General features: G+C 37.6%; 1 protein-coding gene across 1 annotated transcript in view; it reads right to left on the reverse strand.

Annotated features, from left to right (window-relative positions):
• Xrcc5 (X-ray repair cross complementing 5) overlaps window positions 1-18,151 on the reverse strand; it is a 97,877-nt gene that overhangs the window by 7,668 nt on the left and 72,058 nt on the right. The window contains exons 17-19 of the mRNA XM_087206141.1: window positions 9,998-10,107; window positions 7,839-7,935; window positions 5,963-6,030 (exon numbers count right to left, since the gene is read on the reverse strand). Of these exons, the coding sequence (XP_087062267.1) occupies window positions 5,963-6,030; window positions 7,839-7,935; window positions 9,998-10,107 (275 nt within the window). The remainder of the gene's footprint in view (window positions 1-5,962; window positions 6,031-7,838; window positions 7,936-9,997; window positions 10,108-18,151) is intronic.

Raw genomic sequence — 18,151 nt, forward strand, 5'->3', positions numbered from 1 at the left:
TACTGTTTACCCTATCTATCTTATGGGTTATGGTGAGTACCAGATGAAATAAAGTATGCAAAAATACTTTGGAATAGTGTAAGTTTTATTACACTAATTATTAGGAAGATACCCCTATATATGTCCACAACATGATATGTACAAGAATATCTACCATATCTTCATTCATAATTGCCAAAGTATGGAAACCAATATCTATCATCAGCATAATGGATGAGTAAATATACTCATAAAAGAGATACTACATAGTTACAATAACAAATAATTTATAACACGGATGGGTCACAAAAGGCCTGATTCCAATTATTTGAATGATCAATAACCAGCAATACTACTCTCCTAACCCTAACCCTAACCCTAAGTCACTAGACATTATCTAGGGGGACAGGAGGGTTCTATCTTGAAAGGTACCAGGGACACTCTCGAGTGTTAGGCACCCAGGAATATGAATGTGTAAAAATCCAGCAAGCAGGGCCAGGGATTTAGCTCAGTGGTTCTGCTGCCTGCCTCGCAAGCGCAAGGTCCCAAGTTCAATTCCCAGTAACCCCCCCACAAAAAATCCAGCAAGTTGTATGCCATATGATGTGTACATTTACTATATGAATGTTCTACCTTAATTCAAACTTTGAAACTCTATCTTAAAATTATTGAGTTCTAAACAAATAGGTAACATTGTGATATCCACTACTGCTTTTTTTATACTAGCACACAGAAAAACTACAGAGATTTAAAGCAGAAAAGAGCAAAGGAAAATATTACAGGGTGCAACCGGGGCCAGCAGCTAGAGAAATGAAAGTATGAAACTTTGTCTCAGAACTCCTCACAAGGTTTTAGCGATCTCTTACACAATTATGCACAAAACCAGTTGTACTCTTGAAAGAGAGCACATGCGTGTCTCCTCTCTAGGTGCACTCGGCGGGTGGAGTCAGTGAGGTGGCACAGTGGTGTGACAGGAGGGTGGCTGGACAAAAGTCCAGGGGTTTAAGTTCCAGTCAATTCTTTTAGGCACTAGCTTGCTAGGAGATGCTGAGCTAGTCAGCTTCACCTCTCTCTATAGCGTTGTAGGTGAAATAACCAGATCACTAAGCTCTGAGCCTCTATGATGCTAAAGCAGAAAATCATCAAATATCAACAACAAGGAAGGCCAGATGAGGCGGTTAGAAGGAAATCAAGTGCTAAAACTCTCCCCCAACCCCACCAAGCTTGTATCCAATGGTTATTTACCCAGCTGAGCCTTTCGGACACCCACAAAAATATTATCCCAATGCTATGGGGATAAATCCTCTTTCTCCCTGTGTTCTTAAATGGAATAAAAAGGACAGAGAACTGGGTGTTATTCCTAGAACTGGACTCCTGGCCAGGGACTTCCTGTGAGATCTTGGACACATCACTTTATCTCTACCAACCACTGAGGGTGGTGGTGATAGGTGAAGGCACAAGGCTACACAATGACTCTACCCAACATCAAATGCTAGCAGCATGTCTAACACAACCACCTAGAAACAGAAAACGTCAGGTGAAAGAACTGACCGGTTATAATGACAATAAAGATGAGTTATAAAAGAAGGGCAATGTTCATGCTTGGGTTTCAGTGAAATGAGAGGTACCAAGAAACTTAACAAAAGAGATTATCTAGAATTATGGAAGAACTGACTGCTGTAGGCCTGACTTATCTCTATTTCTAAAAAAAATCATAAAATCCACACTGTTTTCTAAAACACAATGGAGAGAAATGGCTCTCCTTCAGATGTTATACAACTGGAAAATCATAATTTAATTTTCACTTGAAACTGACACCTCTAGATAATTATTTCCTTTCAAATGTCAACATTTAATAACAAGAACTCAAAAGCTTGCTAACTTTAAATTACATATGGTATTCTTTGAAAGAATTTAAATGGACTGTGAGGACTGTTCTTCCATCTCTCTGATTACAGTCAACTTTCCTTAAGTGATCATTTGAGAAGTGACCAAACTCAACACGTGAACACAATGTAAATGAATACTTCAGTGCATGGTCAGAAGTGATTACACTTTTCTAACCTGGCTAAGAAAAACAGCTGAAGCATGGACGTCTCTCCTATTAGTACCACAAGGAATCAGCTTTCTTGAGCCCAATTCTTAGTCTGCAATTCTTCCTATTATCAAGTATATGTGTACTGCCCCTTCTACACTTCTAAAAACTAATGCCAGGTCGGGGATTTAACTCAGTGGTTCCACCACCTGCCTTGCAAGTGTAAGGTCCTGAGTTCAATCCCTGGTACCAAAAAACCAACCAAACAAAAAAAACTAATGCCATTCAAAAAACATTTTTAATAAAAAGATCAAGATTTCACTCTGAAAATCAAAATAAAGGAGTCACGTGATTGGGGTGGGGTTACTTCAGATTGAACCCACGGCCTCTCCACTGAGCTATGTACATCCCCAGCCTTTTTTTTTTGGACACAGGGTCTTGCTAAGTTGCTAATTCCCCAGGCTAGGCTTGAACTTGGAATCCTCCTGCCACAGCTTCCCAGAGTGTTGGGATTACAGGCATGTAACACATAATTATGCTTTTGTGTTGGCTTTAATACCACTGGAGACCATGCCTGGCCTCATCTGATTAAACCAGACACAAAAGTATAAGTTTTGCAAGCCAGACAGGATAGAGTATATGCTGAAGGTGAGTCAGAATTCAAGCTCTAGCCTGTGGTCCTAGGGGTTTTCTAATCACCACCTGCCTGTGGGTCACGCAGTATCTGTTGAGATGAAGGAAGCAGAGACTATTGTATTTTGGAGATTGTTGGTTAAGGTTCCACTTGTAAGAGCATCCACTTAGGAATGAAAGGCCAATGCAGTGCACAGGAAGCAGTATTTTCATCCTTGCCTGGGTGCCCACGGTGTAAACCCACCTAATCTTTCTGGGGCTTGGCTTCCTAGTGGTAAAAGGGATGGTATTCTGCTCCTGTCAATTCTTAGCAGGTCACTGCAAGGATCAGAGAGATGGTACTGGGTACTTTGGTTCTGGAGTTAAATACATACAAAATTTTATTACCATTAATGTCTATCATTAATATATGAACATCAGGTAATACAAATGGCAAAAATGTTATATAAACATTTAGTATAAATATTAAATGGAGCTTAAGCACTGGTAAATATGAAAAAAAAGAAAATGGAATTTTCTAAGACATAAAAGACAGTCTGCATAGCTGCATAGTAACTGTGCAAAGACTTTTTCAGAGACTGTGAGATACTATACGTCAAACTGCCTAGCGTAAAGTTAGTACACTGTAAACTTAAGTTGAATTTCCCGATTTCTCATCTTCCATGACAGGGAGGTGTTGCTGGTTTACTGGAAGCCTGCTTACTGTGCCTCGACTGAAAACCCTGCCCCCAAAGGAAGAAGATGCCTGTCATAGTAAGGCAACCAGGAGTGGGAGAAAAGATTCGTTCCACTTGTTTTTTATGATGTTCTCTCTATTCAAAGATATGAAGTTCCTAGAGTTGTCTTAAACTATAACTGACGTCTGTTCTGGTGATATTAGAAACAACTAAAAATACACCTCATACCCAGCAATTAACTGAAATTTCTCTCTCTAGCTTAATTATCAGACATTAAAATTCCTAATGCTTAGGCTCTGTGCCCCTCAATTCCAAAGAAGATATCACATTTGCAATATAGAACAAACCTCACAATTTGAAAGCACATTATCCCTTTTTAGATTTCTTTTCTCGCTAATATTCTGGATTCACTGAGCTGTGACACTCTTGGTTAAGATGTACTGATGGGGGGAAACATCATCTTTTATAGATCAGTGCTCCCCATTTCGTCCCCAAAATGTAATATGTACCCAACTCTAACCTGGATGACAGATTTTGACAGGTAATAATGACTAAAATTAAATTATATGTCTTGACCTATTTTTCTTGTTTAAGAAAACTGATAAGCCTTCACTGTATGTGATGGTTAACATCATGTGTCAGTCTGGTTAGTCTATGGTACCCAGCTGTTCATCATCCACGTACCCAGTGCTTGGGAGGCTGAGGCAGGAAGACTGCAAGTTCAAGTCTTGTCTGGACAACAGTATCTCAAAATAAAAAATAAAAAGGTGGGGATGGAGCTCAGTGTGAAGGCTCTAGGTTCATTCACCAGCACCACCAAAGAAACAAAAATAAAAACCACTACTCTAGAAGTTGTTGTAGATGAGATTAACATTTACAATCACCTGTCTTAAGACAATTACCCTTGATAATGCTAGTAGGCCTCATCCCATCACCCAGAAATCCTCAGCCTGTCCTATAAACTTCAGACTTGCCAGCCCCCACAATAACATGAGTCAACTCCATAAAGTCAGTCAAATGAGTTGTGTATGTACGTGTTTGTGTATTCTATTTCTCTGGAGAACCCTGGCTGATACACTCCAGGTGGGGCAAGGGGGCAATTATAACATTGTATAAAGTGACAAAGAGAAATAAAACCCAGCAGTTAAGTGCCACGCTCAAGCTCATGGTACTCAGTACTGGCAAAAAGGAGTACAGATACTGTGGAACACCCAGAGACAACAGTAAGCACCTTGAAGTATGCATCTAAAATTCCAGGATCTTACTCTCTAAAGTAGGGGCCATATTTGTTCTTTAAGAAAAATTTTACCAGGCACAGTATTCAATAAAAATTCTTGTACACTAACTTCTCTCAGAGTTAATTCAAGGTGTTTTCAATATGGCCTGCATTGAGACACGTGAGGAACATTTTCATCCTTGTTCCTGACAATTCCTTAACAGATTCCTATCCATCTGCTCCAGGCCAAGCTCTCCTTAAGCACATAGTTTTGGGTCCCCACCACCACCCTGTGTGAGATTCTCAAGGGCAAGAATGCTGAGCACCGTGGACACAGCAGCAGCTCAGTAACTGCCAGGATTGGGTCAGTCGGGTGAGATCAGTGAGCAGTGTTATGAACTGTACACTTCTGAGCTATTTGATGTAATTTCATTCACACTTCATCACAACCTTGAGTATACAATGATTACAGAATGAAATACTGTATGTGATTCATAACTGAATCAGATTCAATACAATACTCATAGATAAAGAAGGGAGGCCTTGACCTAACAATTATGTCAATCAAAAGCTCATGGGGTAGGGCTGGGGATTTAGCTCAGTGGTACTGCGCCTGCCTTGCAAGCACAAGGTCCTGGGTTTGATCCCTGGTTACCCCCAACTCTCATGGGGCCTTTACAGAAAACACTTGAATAAACTTTACCCTAGACTGTGAGTGTTTTAGCTGTTTGGCTACTTGCTGCTCTTTACAATACTGAGGACAAATCATGTCTAGGAACCATCTCAGACCCACAGAACAGAATCTCTAGGGTGATTCTGATTTAGGGGGGCAGGGGTGTACTGGGGACCTTAGCACTGAGCTATGTCCCTAGCCCTCTGAATTTTTTATTTTGAGGTAAGGTCTTGTTAACTCGCTAAGTTGTCTCAGTTAGACTTGAATTTTCGATCCACCTTCCTCAGCCTCCCAGCGTGCTGGGATTACAGGCATGTGCCACATCCAGCTGATGCTGATTTTTATTGGGGGGGGGGGAGACAGAGATAGAGGGGAGGGAGAGAGAGAGAGAGAGAGACACAGACCTCAGGTGACTAATATGTGGCCAGGGTGGGAATCATTGGGCTAGAAGGATTTCATAGCCTTTACCAGGGTGTAGGATAAGCTTGGTATACACTATGGAGTTTAGTAGCACTTGTAAACTGGGATTACAGTTGAGTTCTAGAAACATAACCATGGCCTATAGAAAACTAAGTAAATTACAATGTCTGCTATGAGGAAGATACAATTGAAGCAATTTGCTTATTGGCTGAATAAAGAGAGGGTGTACACTTTACTTACTCTTAAAATTCACCTTCTGTTGAGGACATCAAAGAAAATAATGTCCAGTTCCCTAATTCATCTAAAAACAGGGAATCATCTCTCAATACCTTTTTGGCTTCCTCAGCTGTGACAGAGCTTCCAGAGGCTTCATCATTGGTGATCAGAGTAATTCCATCTAAAAAAGAATTCACAGAATAAAACCCAAACAAGGAAGTCAGTCTCAGCCCCACTTTCCTTTCCACACCTCTACCCATCTTTGCTCTGGAGACCTGTACAACTGTAAAGGTGATCCATCCTAGAAATAACACAAAACTGTATAATAGCAATTAATGTACAGTTTTTGTTTCATTTTACATTGTTATCCTTTCTCTCATTCTTACTAATACAATAAGAAAAAGGCTGCATTTCAAGTTCTACCCACTCCATGAAGTCTTCTTTGGTCCATTCCAGAAAGAAAATTTCCCCTTTTCTAAAACTCTCAGATCACTTTGTCTATCCCTTTCAAATAGCTCTTATCACATCTTATGTAACTGTCTGTACATGTTATCTATCCTCATAGACTGCATTTTCCTCAAGGACAAGGACTAAGTCTTATTCATCTTCATACTCCCCTCCATGCAGTACACATGAAAAGCTCAAAAAATAAATGTCTGAATTACTGTATACGTCTGTCCAAACCTACCAGGTGCACAATGCTAGACTCTGCATGCATTTTGACTCCTAGTAGTATTACTGACCATAAAAATAAAATAAAAACAAAATGGCCAGTGGACAGGTCACAAGGAAACATGCTTTTACAATTGGCATGTTTATCATTCAACAAAGCACATCACTTTTATTTCCATGAGGGCAAATCAAAGAAGATCTACTCTTTAGGTTTTTCTTCTTCGTAAGATTTTTTTCATATCTCAAATGGCCAGTGCATGATATACTTTCAGAAAATCACACATATTTAACATACATTTGTATCTAGAAATGGCATAGGTTGTATATATTCTCTCAATAGCATGCAAGCTCTCAGAAAATATGTGTATTGTAAATGTCCCGTAAGATTTTTTTTTCCCAGTAAATAATATGTGATAGGCATTCAGTGAATATCCATATCAACCTCTTTCATTTACTGGGTCAGCAGGAGAGACACAAAAGTGATTGAATAAGCCCTTTCACCAGGCATCCTAATTGCTTTTGCTCCTCAGTGTAAAGGTGAAAGGGCTGAAAAAACAGCTGTCAGGAAAGAGTTGCCTATGTGATAAAATACTGTTAGAGGGTATGCAACTCCTTTTACACAAAATTTACATAAAAGATGGATTGAAACTAATTTTGTTTCCTATTATAAGTGAAAACACTTCATACTATCTCTTAAATGTTGATAATAGGTATTTTTAATAAATAACATCTTACACTTGGGTTCTGAAAGAAAACTGGGTCATGTTTCAAAAAAATGGGAAAAGGGCATGAAGGAAATCAAACATCAAGCCTGATAATACTGAAACAATGTGTGTTCCCTTCCCTCTGGGTTTAAATTGCGTGGGCTACTGTGAGGAAGTGAGAAATTGAGTGGTTCTGGCACGTGACGGTGGCAGGCTGCTGATAGAGATAGCCCAAGAGCATGGCCACGGCAGGTAACAGGAAACAAGTGTGGGGGAGTCAGTCCACGTGCTGCAGACTCACTAATCTGAAATGGCCTAGGAATGGAAGGAGGGTCAACATTTGCATGCATGATGGCTTCAGACAACAAACTGAGGCACAATCTTGGAAATGGGTCAGGCTGTAAACATTGGAAGACAAGATATCTATTTTTACTTGTTATTTATCACTCTATATTTATGCTTATTAAGTTCAACAAATCCCAGGCATTTCCCAAGGCAAAATGGAAAGTCATCAGGTCCCATGTAAGACATTACACAATATTATTTATACTTAGAGGCTACGTGTATATTTTTCAAAATAGCATAAACACTTGGGAGAAAAATGACCCTTTACCTTGAACAACAATTTCCCAGAAATGATTTAACTGCTTAACTTCTACTTTCTCTCGAAGGGATTTCAGGAAACTGTTAAAGCACTGTTCTTCTGAAAACTGGAGGCCAAGAGAGGAAGAGAAAGTGACATTCAGAGCAAATACAAAACCAAATTCTTCCCTAGACCAAAGTAATATATATTTTGAATCTACCATATTTATAAAGAAATAAACTGTCCTTCTTTGGTAAATTGCAGCTGGCAATTCAAACTTAGCTTTGTTTGCTGAGAACCACAACCAGAAGGCACAGGCTTCCCACAGTCACTCATTGTTTTTAGTAGCCTGGAGTGTTACTTTTAACTTTTAATACAGACAATTTCAAACAAAAACAGAATAGACAGACACATTTTTTTTTTTTTTGGTACCAGGGATCGAACTTGGATCCTTGTGTTTGCGCAGCAGGCGGCAAAACCACTGAGCTAAATCCCCTGCCCAAAAACAGAGTAATTTAGTGAATGCTCCTATGCTGATCACTCAGCTTCAATAATTATCAATGCAACCAATCTTGTTTCATCTGTATCCTTACCTTCTCTCAGAACTCTTGGTTGTTTTAAAGCAAATTTTAGTAATTTTATTTCATTTACAAATATTTCAGTATTCAATATCTAAAACACCTATTCTTTATAAATATATTAATGTGCATTTAGATATTGTAGATATATAAATGAGGGTGAGAAAACATACTCAAGTGTCATTACATATCACATAAAAATTATTCATTTCTTAGTAAAAGCAAATAACCAGTTAGTATTCATATTTTCTTAATTATTCTATAAGTTTCTTCCTTTTTAAAAAAATAACGTTACATTTAAAAATGATCCACTTTTTTTAAATAATCTAAATTAAGATCGACTGATATGTCTCTAAAATATGTTTTGTTCCTCTCCCATCTGTTTTATTTTTATTTATTTATAAATTTTTTTTTAAACAGTGCTGGGGATTGAACCCAAGGTCTTCACACATGCAAGCCAAGTGCTCTCGCACTGACCTACAGCTATGGTCCCAGCTCTTTCTCTCTTTATGAGAACCTAGTGACTTGGTGCTTCTAAGGACATGCAGTGGCCACAGTGTACATTGTTATCAGATGCCCTATACAACTTAGGATAGTGTTTAAAAAAAAAAAAAATCAACATGTTTTATGGCCTTTTCCCACCTAACCACATCTTTCTCTACTCAACTGACTCAGGCATAGTCTTAATTCTACTTTTGCAAAATTTTGTTTTTTATCTGTAAGGTATTTGGGGCATCTCCTTCTTTTATTCTATCTAATTTTAACTATTTTCTCATTTTCTTGTCATTTTTTATAAGTACTTAAATTATTCAAGCATTGATTTGTTGATTTATTCAGCAAATATTTAATAAGCACCTACACAAAAACATACAACTGTGCCTACTTTAAAAATACATTTTCTAAGGCTGGGGATTTAGCTCAGTGGCACTGTGCCCGCCTCAAAAGTGCAAGGTCGTGAGTTCAATCCCCAGTACCAAAAAAAAAAAAAAGAAAAAATACATTTTCTAAATTGAAATTTGCTTACCTCTTGTCTAGCAGTTTAAAGGCCTATAAATAATCTACAGATTTTTAGAAGTGTTTTCTAAAACATCCTAATAAAACAAACAAACAAATAACTAACAAATGGTGAGGGGAAGCTGAGTAACTATTAAAGAACAATGAAACAGTGTTCTTTTTTTCCTGGCACTTAAATCTCTACTCTTGTCTTTATAAAATCCTCAGTAATTACACCAATATATATTTTCCATCAATTTCCTTCATATAGCCCAACATAAGAGTTCTAATACAATAGTTAGCTTTTATAATAACAACAGGGCTGCCAGAGCTTACAATGGAAATTTCCATCGTTCTCTAAGCAGGAACATAAAGTGGGCTTTGATGTCATAAAAAGCAAGAGAGATAAGACATTCCTCCCACCTGTCCACCTGAATTCTTCCTCAGAAATGACAATAACATGAGTTTCATCATTTCCACTTCTCTTGGCATACACTGCTACTCACGGTGAAAATAATGATTTCCAAAGCCCAGACTTATTTGTGGAAAGCTGTGTGTCTCTCCCTTGTAATGGCCACTAGCTGTTTGGGAAGAAAAGATAGGCAAGGTCAGAGTTACCTTAATGGCTTCGTCTCGGAAGGCTTTGATGCAGTCCAAGCTCTTCATAAAATAGGGTGTTTCATTCGTATCCAAAAACTGCTCAATGTGGTTTATTAGCTGGTGACTTGCTAGAACATAAAAGAATAAATTTATTTTCCTAGCTGTGACTGATGCTTGTTAGATGCAGAGTATGCTTCCTGGTGTGTGGCTATAGAATAAAGTATGGAAGAAGACCCTCATGATCAGTATACACAACAGCACGACTTCTTTGTGGGGGGTATAAAATTCTGATTTCAAAAGTCATATTTGAGAAACATGGGTAATACTGCTATTCATCAAGAAATAAAAGTTCACTTCTGCAATGCTTAGTGCTAAGTATTCCTTTGGGGATATTCAACACTAAATTGTAGTTGTTTTTTAAAATCTTGTTGTTGCTTTTTTACTACCCCCCACCCCAAATTCAGGCACCATTTGAACAATTCAAAACTACCTTTTCTAATATATTCATAGAAAACAGATCTTCTAGTTCCTCCCCAACCCCTCTTGGGATAATTGTCAAACAGTACAAGGCAATGAAAAGTAATGAACCATGGACACCCCATCTTCTACCAATCTCAGATTACATTAGAAAAGAACAGCCCCAGTCTTTTTTTTCCCCCAGTACTGGGGATTGAACTCAGGACTTTGCACTTGCAAGGCAGGCACAGCACCATTGAGCTAAATCCCTGGCCCCAACCCCAGTCTGAACATAGAATCCCATGAGATGAGAAATCATTACTACATGTCTTACGCTCTTAGCTGGACCTAAATATTCCCCATGTTGCTCAGCACTCCCCAAGCTATGAATACTTAATAAACACAGTCAACAAGCAATGTTATAAATGTTACAGAATGAAGAAGTACATTAATAACATTATCATTTCCAAAGCAGGTTACAACTTGAGGCTGCCTCACAAAGAAACGAAATTCCTCAGTATGAAAAAAATCAAAGGAAAATAGAAATGTGAAAGTTATCAGGGAACTTAATCTGCTGAGCAGATCAAAATTGACCCTTTCAATCTGTGAGGAAGAACAAATCAAGGAGATTCTCTGCTTTGTCCCCTGAAACCACTCATTAGCTGACTATTTGACAATTCATGCTGAATGGTCAAGATATTCTAAGTGTGCCATGAGTCAGAAATTCTTGACCTCATTTGAGTATTCTAGTAGTTAAAAATGTTTAGGCGCACAATACTAAAGTCAAGTACCTTACTATTCACCTGTAAAGGCTCAAGGGCACTAATTCTATGAACTGGTGACCTTAACATTGTTCAATGCCTTAGGAAAGACATGAAATTGGTCATCTACTTATTCCCTAAGGATCTTACAGCATGTGGAAAGGATTTAAAAAAAAACTAGATGAAGCATTTTCTATTATAGCAATTTTGCAGGATGGGAAAAATATCCCCACCAACTATTTCTCTTCTACCAACTAGGAGATTATGATTTCCATTACAACAAAGCATTTAACAAACTTGAAGGATTAAAGAAACACTTCCCTGCAATTTTAGAAATCTTTACCAATATATCCTCCAGCAGTGAATTAATATCCAACTACAATTCAAAGGAGAGAATATTCAGATGGTCTTTTTTAACAAGGCAAATAATACTACCCTGATTAACAAGCAGAGCAAAAAATCACCAACAAGAAGCTCAAAGCAAACAGAAGCTACCCTCCACTTTTCAGCTTAGAAAGGTAAAGTAACACAAATGTTTGATATTTCTCATACCCCTGAGAAAAAAGCCTACTTTCTCAGGCAGTTTGATATAAAGTTCACCCAGCATTACATATCTGACCACAAATATAAACCTTTACAGGGCAAGGGCAATAATACCAGAGACTCCATGGCTCCCATTGCTCCTGAAATGTGAATGAAGAAACTCTGAAAGCTATAATGGAAATGTTTCTCTTTGACTTAGCGACTATTTTCATTAATTTATTGTAGTAAGTATTTATTGTGTAACTACTATATATAAGATATTATGCTGTGTTCTGTGGTAGATACCATTAAGTTGAAGCTAAGACCTTTGCCTCTGAGGAATTTATTGTATACTAGGGGACATAATACATGTATACAAAAACAATAGGAGGTAAATGTAAAGAGAGCTATGTATGATAGGAACATACTAATTGGTCTGATTTTTTTTAACCTATTGGTCTGAATTTTTAAAAAATTTTGGTGGTTACAGAAAGCTTCGTGAACTAACATGGCTTTTTAGCTGGACCATAACCAACAGACTTTAGCCATCATGCAGCAGGAAACAGAACAAGCAACAGAATGAAGAACAGAGTATGTTTAGGGGAAAAAAGCAGAAGACCCAGTACCTGGATAAGAACAGGGGAAGAAAAAGGAGTAAGAGTTAGACAGAGAAAGGTTAGAGGGAAGATATTCCAAAAAGAGAGAATACTGTGTGTGTGGTTCCTGAGGCAAGGTCCAGCTTGGCTCCTGAGAAAGTAGAGGAGAAAAAAAAAAAACAGAGAGAGAGAGAGAGAGGTCCTTAGAAAGTATAAGAGGCAAAAAAAGACATTCAGGACCAAGTCTTTTAGGACCAAGTCTTTTAAGAACTATAACATTTAGAGGTTGGATAGATGAACAGGAGCTGAAGGAGGAGCTTTAACAAAAAGTGTCATGGAGACAGAAAAGCACATATGAAGAGACTGTTTAAAGAAAACAATTAGTGGTCTAGTATGTTCAAACTTTTATAAAAAGACAACAAGAGGAAAAGTACAAAGAACACAAAGGATTAAGGGCTGATGCTTAGGTAGTCCTGTAGGCTAGAAGTAAACTAGAAAGCGCTGAACTGCTTTTTTAAAAAACCATACCTTCCTGACCCATTTTATCGGCTATGTTAGAAAACACACATACATAGAGTTGCCATCTTACATTACCATCTTACAAAGAAAAGTATTCAAGATAAATTAAAATAAGCAAATGTCAAAGCCAACAATCCATTTAAAATATGGTAAAGAAAAGTAAGTAGGAGTATCAATACCGTTTCTATTTAAGAATGAAGCCCTCGTGTACCCGTAGAACTATTTGGATTTATTTTTTTTATTTACATATCAGACTGTTCTATCCTTTTCTCCAAAGGGTTCAGAAACATAAGCAGATAAACACAACCGAACACCCAATAAACTTGATGAATACAAAAAGCCAGGTTTTGTACTTCTAGGAACAGCAAGTTATACAGTCAGTGCATCTGTCCCATGATTTTTTTTTTCTTTTTATTGTGGCCCATGATTCATCTGTACCTCAACCTAGACTACTTTGTGATTCATTGACTATAATGACCATTTAACATCAGGTAATATCTATGATGAATGATGCTTTATATACTGTACTAAATACTAGAATGAGATGTAGATAAGAGATTTCCTTTCCAAAGTTTGGTGGAACTTCCCATTACCCTGCCATTTTTAATAAAAGTAAAATGCAGAAATGGCTGACAAAAATAATCTATTTTGGCTGAATTATGCTTTTGACTCCCCTGCAAAAAGGAAATGCTGATCATCAGGGTGCTTTTCTCTGCTTCTATAGCAATTACGGGCCTAAGGAATGGCCTGTCAGTCTTCATACTCAGTAAATCACAGCCCCAATTATAATTCACCAAAATGTTCTTCAGAATTAGTCAGTGACTCAGTAATACTCTTTAGTTGCTAATATAAGAAATGACCATTGGAAGGGCCATCCATCTTAGGGTACTAACTGAGGAAAGGGCTGTCATTTATCTCAAGGGATTCTTCAAAAATGTTTGTTCTGGAATTTTAAGTTTTATATATGGACATTATTTTGTCCCGTATCTTACATGAGTGCAGATGTTGATACACAAAATTAGTCACATAGTTAAAATCTTAGTATCATATTCAGAAAGTTACAGATTCAGAAATGTTACATAAGAGGAAGGCAGTAGAATTTCCTTGTTTAATCTGAAATACATGTTCTCCCTCTCTATAGAAAATATTCAAAGCCACCCAAAACCCTGTACAATGGACCATCTCCCTCCGTGGTACGTGGTAACAAGGACCAAAACACGCAGGGTCATGGGCTTGACTGTCTCTGACTTTATATTTGCTCACTTCCACGGTGCTCTGTGGTTTCCAGTATAGTGACAGCAAGTGCTCATGTTTCCAGTATAGTGACAGCAAGTCATCTATTGTGAGGTTTTTCCCTTTATATGACAGAGACAGAAAAGCAGTAGGTTCACTTATCTGTCACACATTATATATAAAGGACTGCTAGAGACATCTCAAAGGATTTTTGCTGAACTCAGGCAACATTCAGGATGTTTCCCAATTTAATTCTCACTATCTCAATGCCTCATGTGAATTTTACTTACTGACAAGCTATACATTTTACAGATGTCTGCAGTTAAATATTTAACTTTTAAATGTTAACAAATTTATATACCCAATGACAATGGTATCTTTATAAATCAAAAGTAAAAGGCAACAACAAAAATCAAGTGTTTAAGTCAAACAAACATAAGGCCAGGGCACTCATTATTAAGAAAATAAAAAGAAATAAAGATTCATCAGCAAAAACTCTAGGCAAGTAGTCCAGTTTACCATGAACCAAATCCACATGTAAGTTACAATCAATGTTTCAAGACAGAAACTTAAAAGAGACATTTATCTGATAAGAAAAGGAGTTTGTAGTTTCAATAGAGACAACTAAACCAGAAGTGGGTCAGAAAAGTCTTCCTCTATGTCCCTTCAGGATACACAATGGCCACTGTGGGCAAAGATTGTATGTTTATCAGTCCGGGTACAACCAGAAGAATAGAAATTACTCTGAATACTTAACAAAGGGACAATGCAGGCAGTTGTTTCCCAGCTAATGAAGAGCTGTAAGGCCAATAGAGAATGGGGTTATAACCCAGAGACCAGCAACAGCAAGAATCCCCCAGCCCACTATCCTTCCCCTAGCCCAGTGCTGTGGCATGTGGGAAAAAGAGGAGATGTAACTAGAGCCCACAGACCTGTCCTACAGGAGGCAAAGCCATGGAAAACAGGAGATACTGGCCAACCCAACAAGGGCCAAGGAGATACCTGGGTTTCTCCCTCCTCCCACCAATCTCCCACCAGTCTCCCATTGGCTGAACTCAACAGGAAGTCTTTAGACATGGGAGCTTGGGAAAGGCAAACTGTAGGGACCAGGTGTGCCCCACACTCCCCCTCTCAGATGCAGTGCACACAAAGCAGGCATGAGGAGAGATCTAAGGGCCACCTGGCACAGTGTATTATTATGAACTCAAAAAAGGACTGGCCCCCCCTTTATAAACTGGACATTTCCAGGAGATAGAACCAATAAGGGATTATTTAATTTAAATAAGGGAAGATAAATTTTATAGTCTTTTCTTCTTTCTAGTGAGGTGGGATAAAATGAAATTCAATGAAGTTATTATAAAGGTTTTTAAGCACATTTAAAACTTCCAAGCCATTTAAATTTTTTGAAGTTGTTTTTCTGCAAAAACAGAGTTGCGTAAAAAAAAAAAAAATTACTTTCATTTCTACCAGTAACAACTTCAGAGTTTTGTACATTTATTTCCTTTAAGTTTAACATGGTAAAATGTACCAAACAGCTACTGCATAACAAGGTGGATCATGACAATAAATGGTAAGAACTAGACGTCCTATGGCGTACATGTCCTCTCAGAAGTCAAATGTACTTCTGAATATTTAAACACAAAAAGAAGGTATCCTAAATATTTTTCCCCTAAAGGGCAAAAGATATGCTAAGTTATTTCTTAAATATCCTTTCAGCTTCCTTCCAAGAGTTCAAATCTAAGATTCCAGGAAGAATTTTTCCTGAATGTTGGTATCCCTTGCTCTGGTATTCTTTAGTTTTTGCAGTCTTTAATGAAACATTCTTATTAGAAAAAAAAAAATCACTGGATGGCAACAAAAGAATGTGAGAACTATGAAAAAAGACTTATGAATCTGGCAATGTCCTTCAAGAGTTGTCTTCTCTTTGCAGCAGCCGACCTCTACTCTGTACTTTGCCTTTCTGTACTTCCCTCTTTCAGAGACTGTTCTGCTAGGCTCTTTGCTCCACGGTTCCTCAGCTAGCAAAAGTAGTCTGCCTTCCTCAGAAGAGAAAAGGTCAGTACAAATGATACAGGAGAATACCAGAGCCATAATATTATCCATGACCAGTGGCACAGGAAATTGAACTAAAGTATTACAACATACTGACCCCCTCAATAGTACAGATGGAACCCTGGGTTTTTATTATTACAGTATTATTTTTCTTTCCAATAACTACAAAACTAAATTAAAACCTCACCATTTAAGCTCTACAAGTTCCGTCACAGCCCATTTTTTCATGCTTAACGATTTTCTCATTAAATCCAGTAATTTCTTACAAATTGCACTAATAAAAGTAAGCCCTGCTGGGTGTTTTCCCTCTTTTAAAAAATGCTGTCTTTTCATTGATGTGTTAAATTAAAACCCCAGGCACAAAGAGCAGAGTAAATGCAAAGTCTTTATCGTCAGAATCCATTCCAGCAGACTATGAGATCGCTCTCATTTTAGTCCTGTTTTTATGTGAACTAAGTGTGAGTCCTACTTTGTAGCCATAGAAAGAATGATACTGTAAGGCCTCTTGGACTTAGCTCATAAAAACGATAGTGTGAGCTAGCAATAAACTAGAAAGATGACATCTAGTTAGCAGCCCACTGCCAGTAAGCCACTTTAATCATTTTTATTCTGGGTGAATAAAATTTCTCATCTTAAATTGGTTGGTCATAAGACCAGATCCATTTTCATGTCAATCAGGTGAAAAATTTTAACTTTCATGATAGATGGATGAGTTTCATGACATTCTATAGTCTTATAACATTTTATTAAAAACATGCAATTTAACCACTAGAGACCCACTAAACATGTACCACAAAGCCTAAAGGCCATAAGTTAATATTTATAGGAAATATAACAGTTAGATACAGAACAAAGTACACCACTCTCTAGTATAAGTAATTTTCTCTAATTCCAGAAAGAGATTTAAAGTACAAAATCAAGACATGCTAACATAAAAAACTAAAGGAAGATTTTCTCATTAAACAAGGAAGTGATTTCTTTGGCTCATTTATGTAATGTATATACCATACTCCTGGAAGAAAGTGGTGTGGGTAGGGGCAAAGAATAGGAAGATCAGAGAAACAGGTGTTTCCATAAATTTCCAAGGTCCTAGCATTCTAAAATTTGGCCAAGCTTACTAAAATAAAAGTGATATTGAAGAAATAAAAACTTTAGCATCTCAATTTGATCCTATTCTGGATGGGCAGTAGGAGGAAGCCAGGATGTAAGATGACAGTGTTTGCTACTCCAGCAATTTTGTAGTATCTGTCTAGTTTCATACCTGAGAAGATGTCATCAAACTAATGCAGGAAGTAAGCAGAAAGAATCAAGTAGCCATAGTAACAATGCAGCCAAGAGTTAATGGTGTGGAACAGGAGGCCATTCTGGCAATGGGATCCAATTAAAAGTTGGTAATAGAATGGAATTAAAATTCATGTATCAGTTGAAGAGATACAGTGAGTAATGAGTCAGACTTCTCATCAAGGAAAGAAACAGGCAGCCAGTGGTTGAATGTGCTTTTGTGAATGTTGCAGGGGGAGGCAGCTCAAGTGCTTTACAATGCATCAAGAATTTAAGTCATTCTTGAAAGGAAATAAATACCAGAAATTTTAGTACAATCTTATTCTATGTGGCAAATCCTTCTAAAAATCGGTAAATACTGCTACCCTGTGTTTATATGACATCTTTCCTAAGCACCTCTCAAGTTTTCTTTCCCACTATATTTTTTATGATTTCATGAAAATGGTTTTATAATATTCTAGAGCTCAAAATACAGAAATATTATATTTTGCGAGTAGCTAAGATAAGGCTAAGACTGAGGAAATGATCCAAAGAACCAGAGAAGTAAGTCTGCTGTAATTCACAAATTCAAGTGCTTGTTACTCCCAAACACAGCTTTGTTAAAGTCAACAGTGGAAACAATAATTTACCACCTGTTACAGTTTTTGTCTAGATGTCTCCCCAAAGCTTCATGCAGACATAGTTGGGCTTTTCAGAGGTGGCTGGATCTAGAGTGTGTGACGATGTGATTAAGCGTGTGATGTTAGGATTAA

The sequence above is a fragment of the Heterocephalus glaber genome, unplaced genomic scaffold (genome assembly GCF_053883595.1).
Source record: "Heterocephalus glaber isolate CG9 unplaced genomic scaffold, H.glaber_assembly_v1.0 deba00000621, whole genome shotgun sequence".
NCBI classification, from domain to species: Eukaryota; Metazoa; Chordata; class Mammalia; order Rodentia; family Bathyergidae; genus Heterocephalus; species Heterocephalus glaber.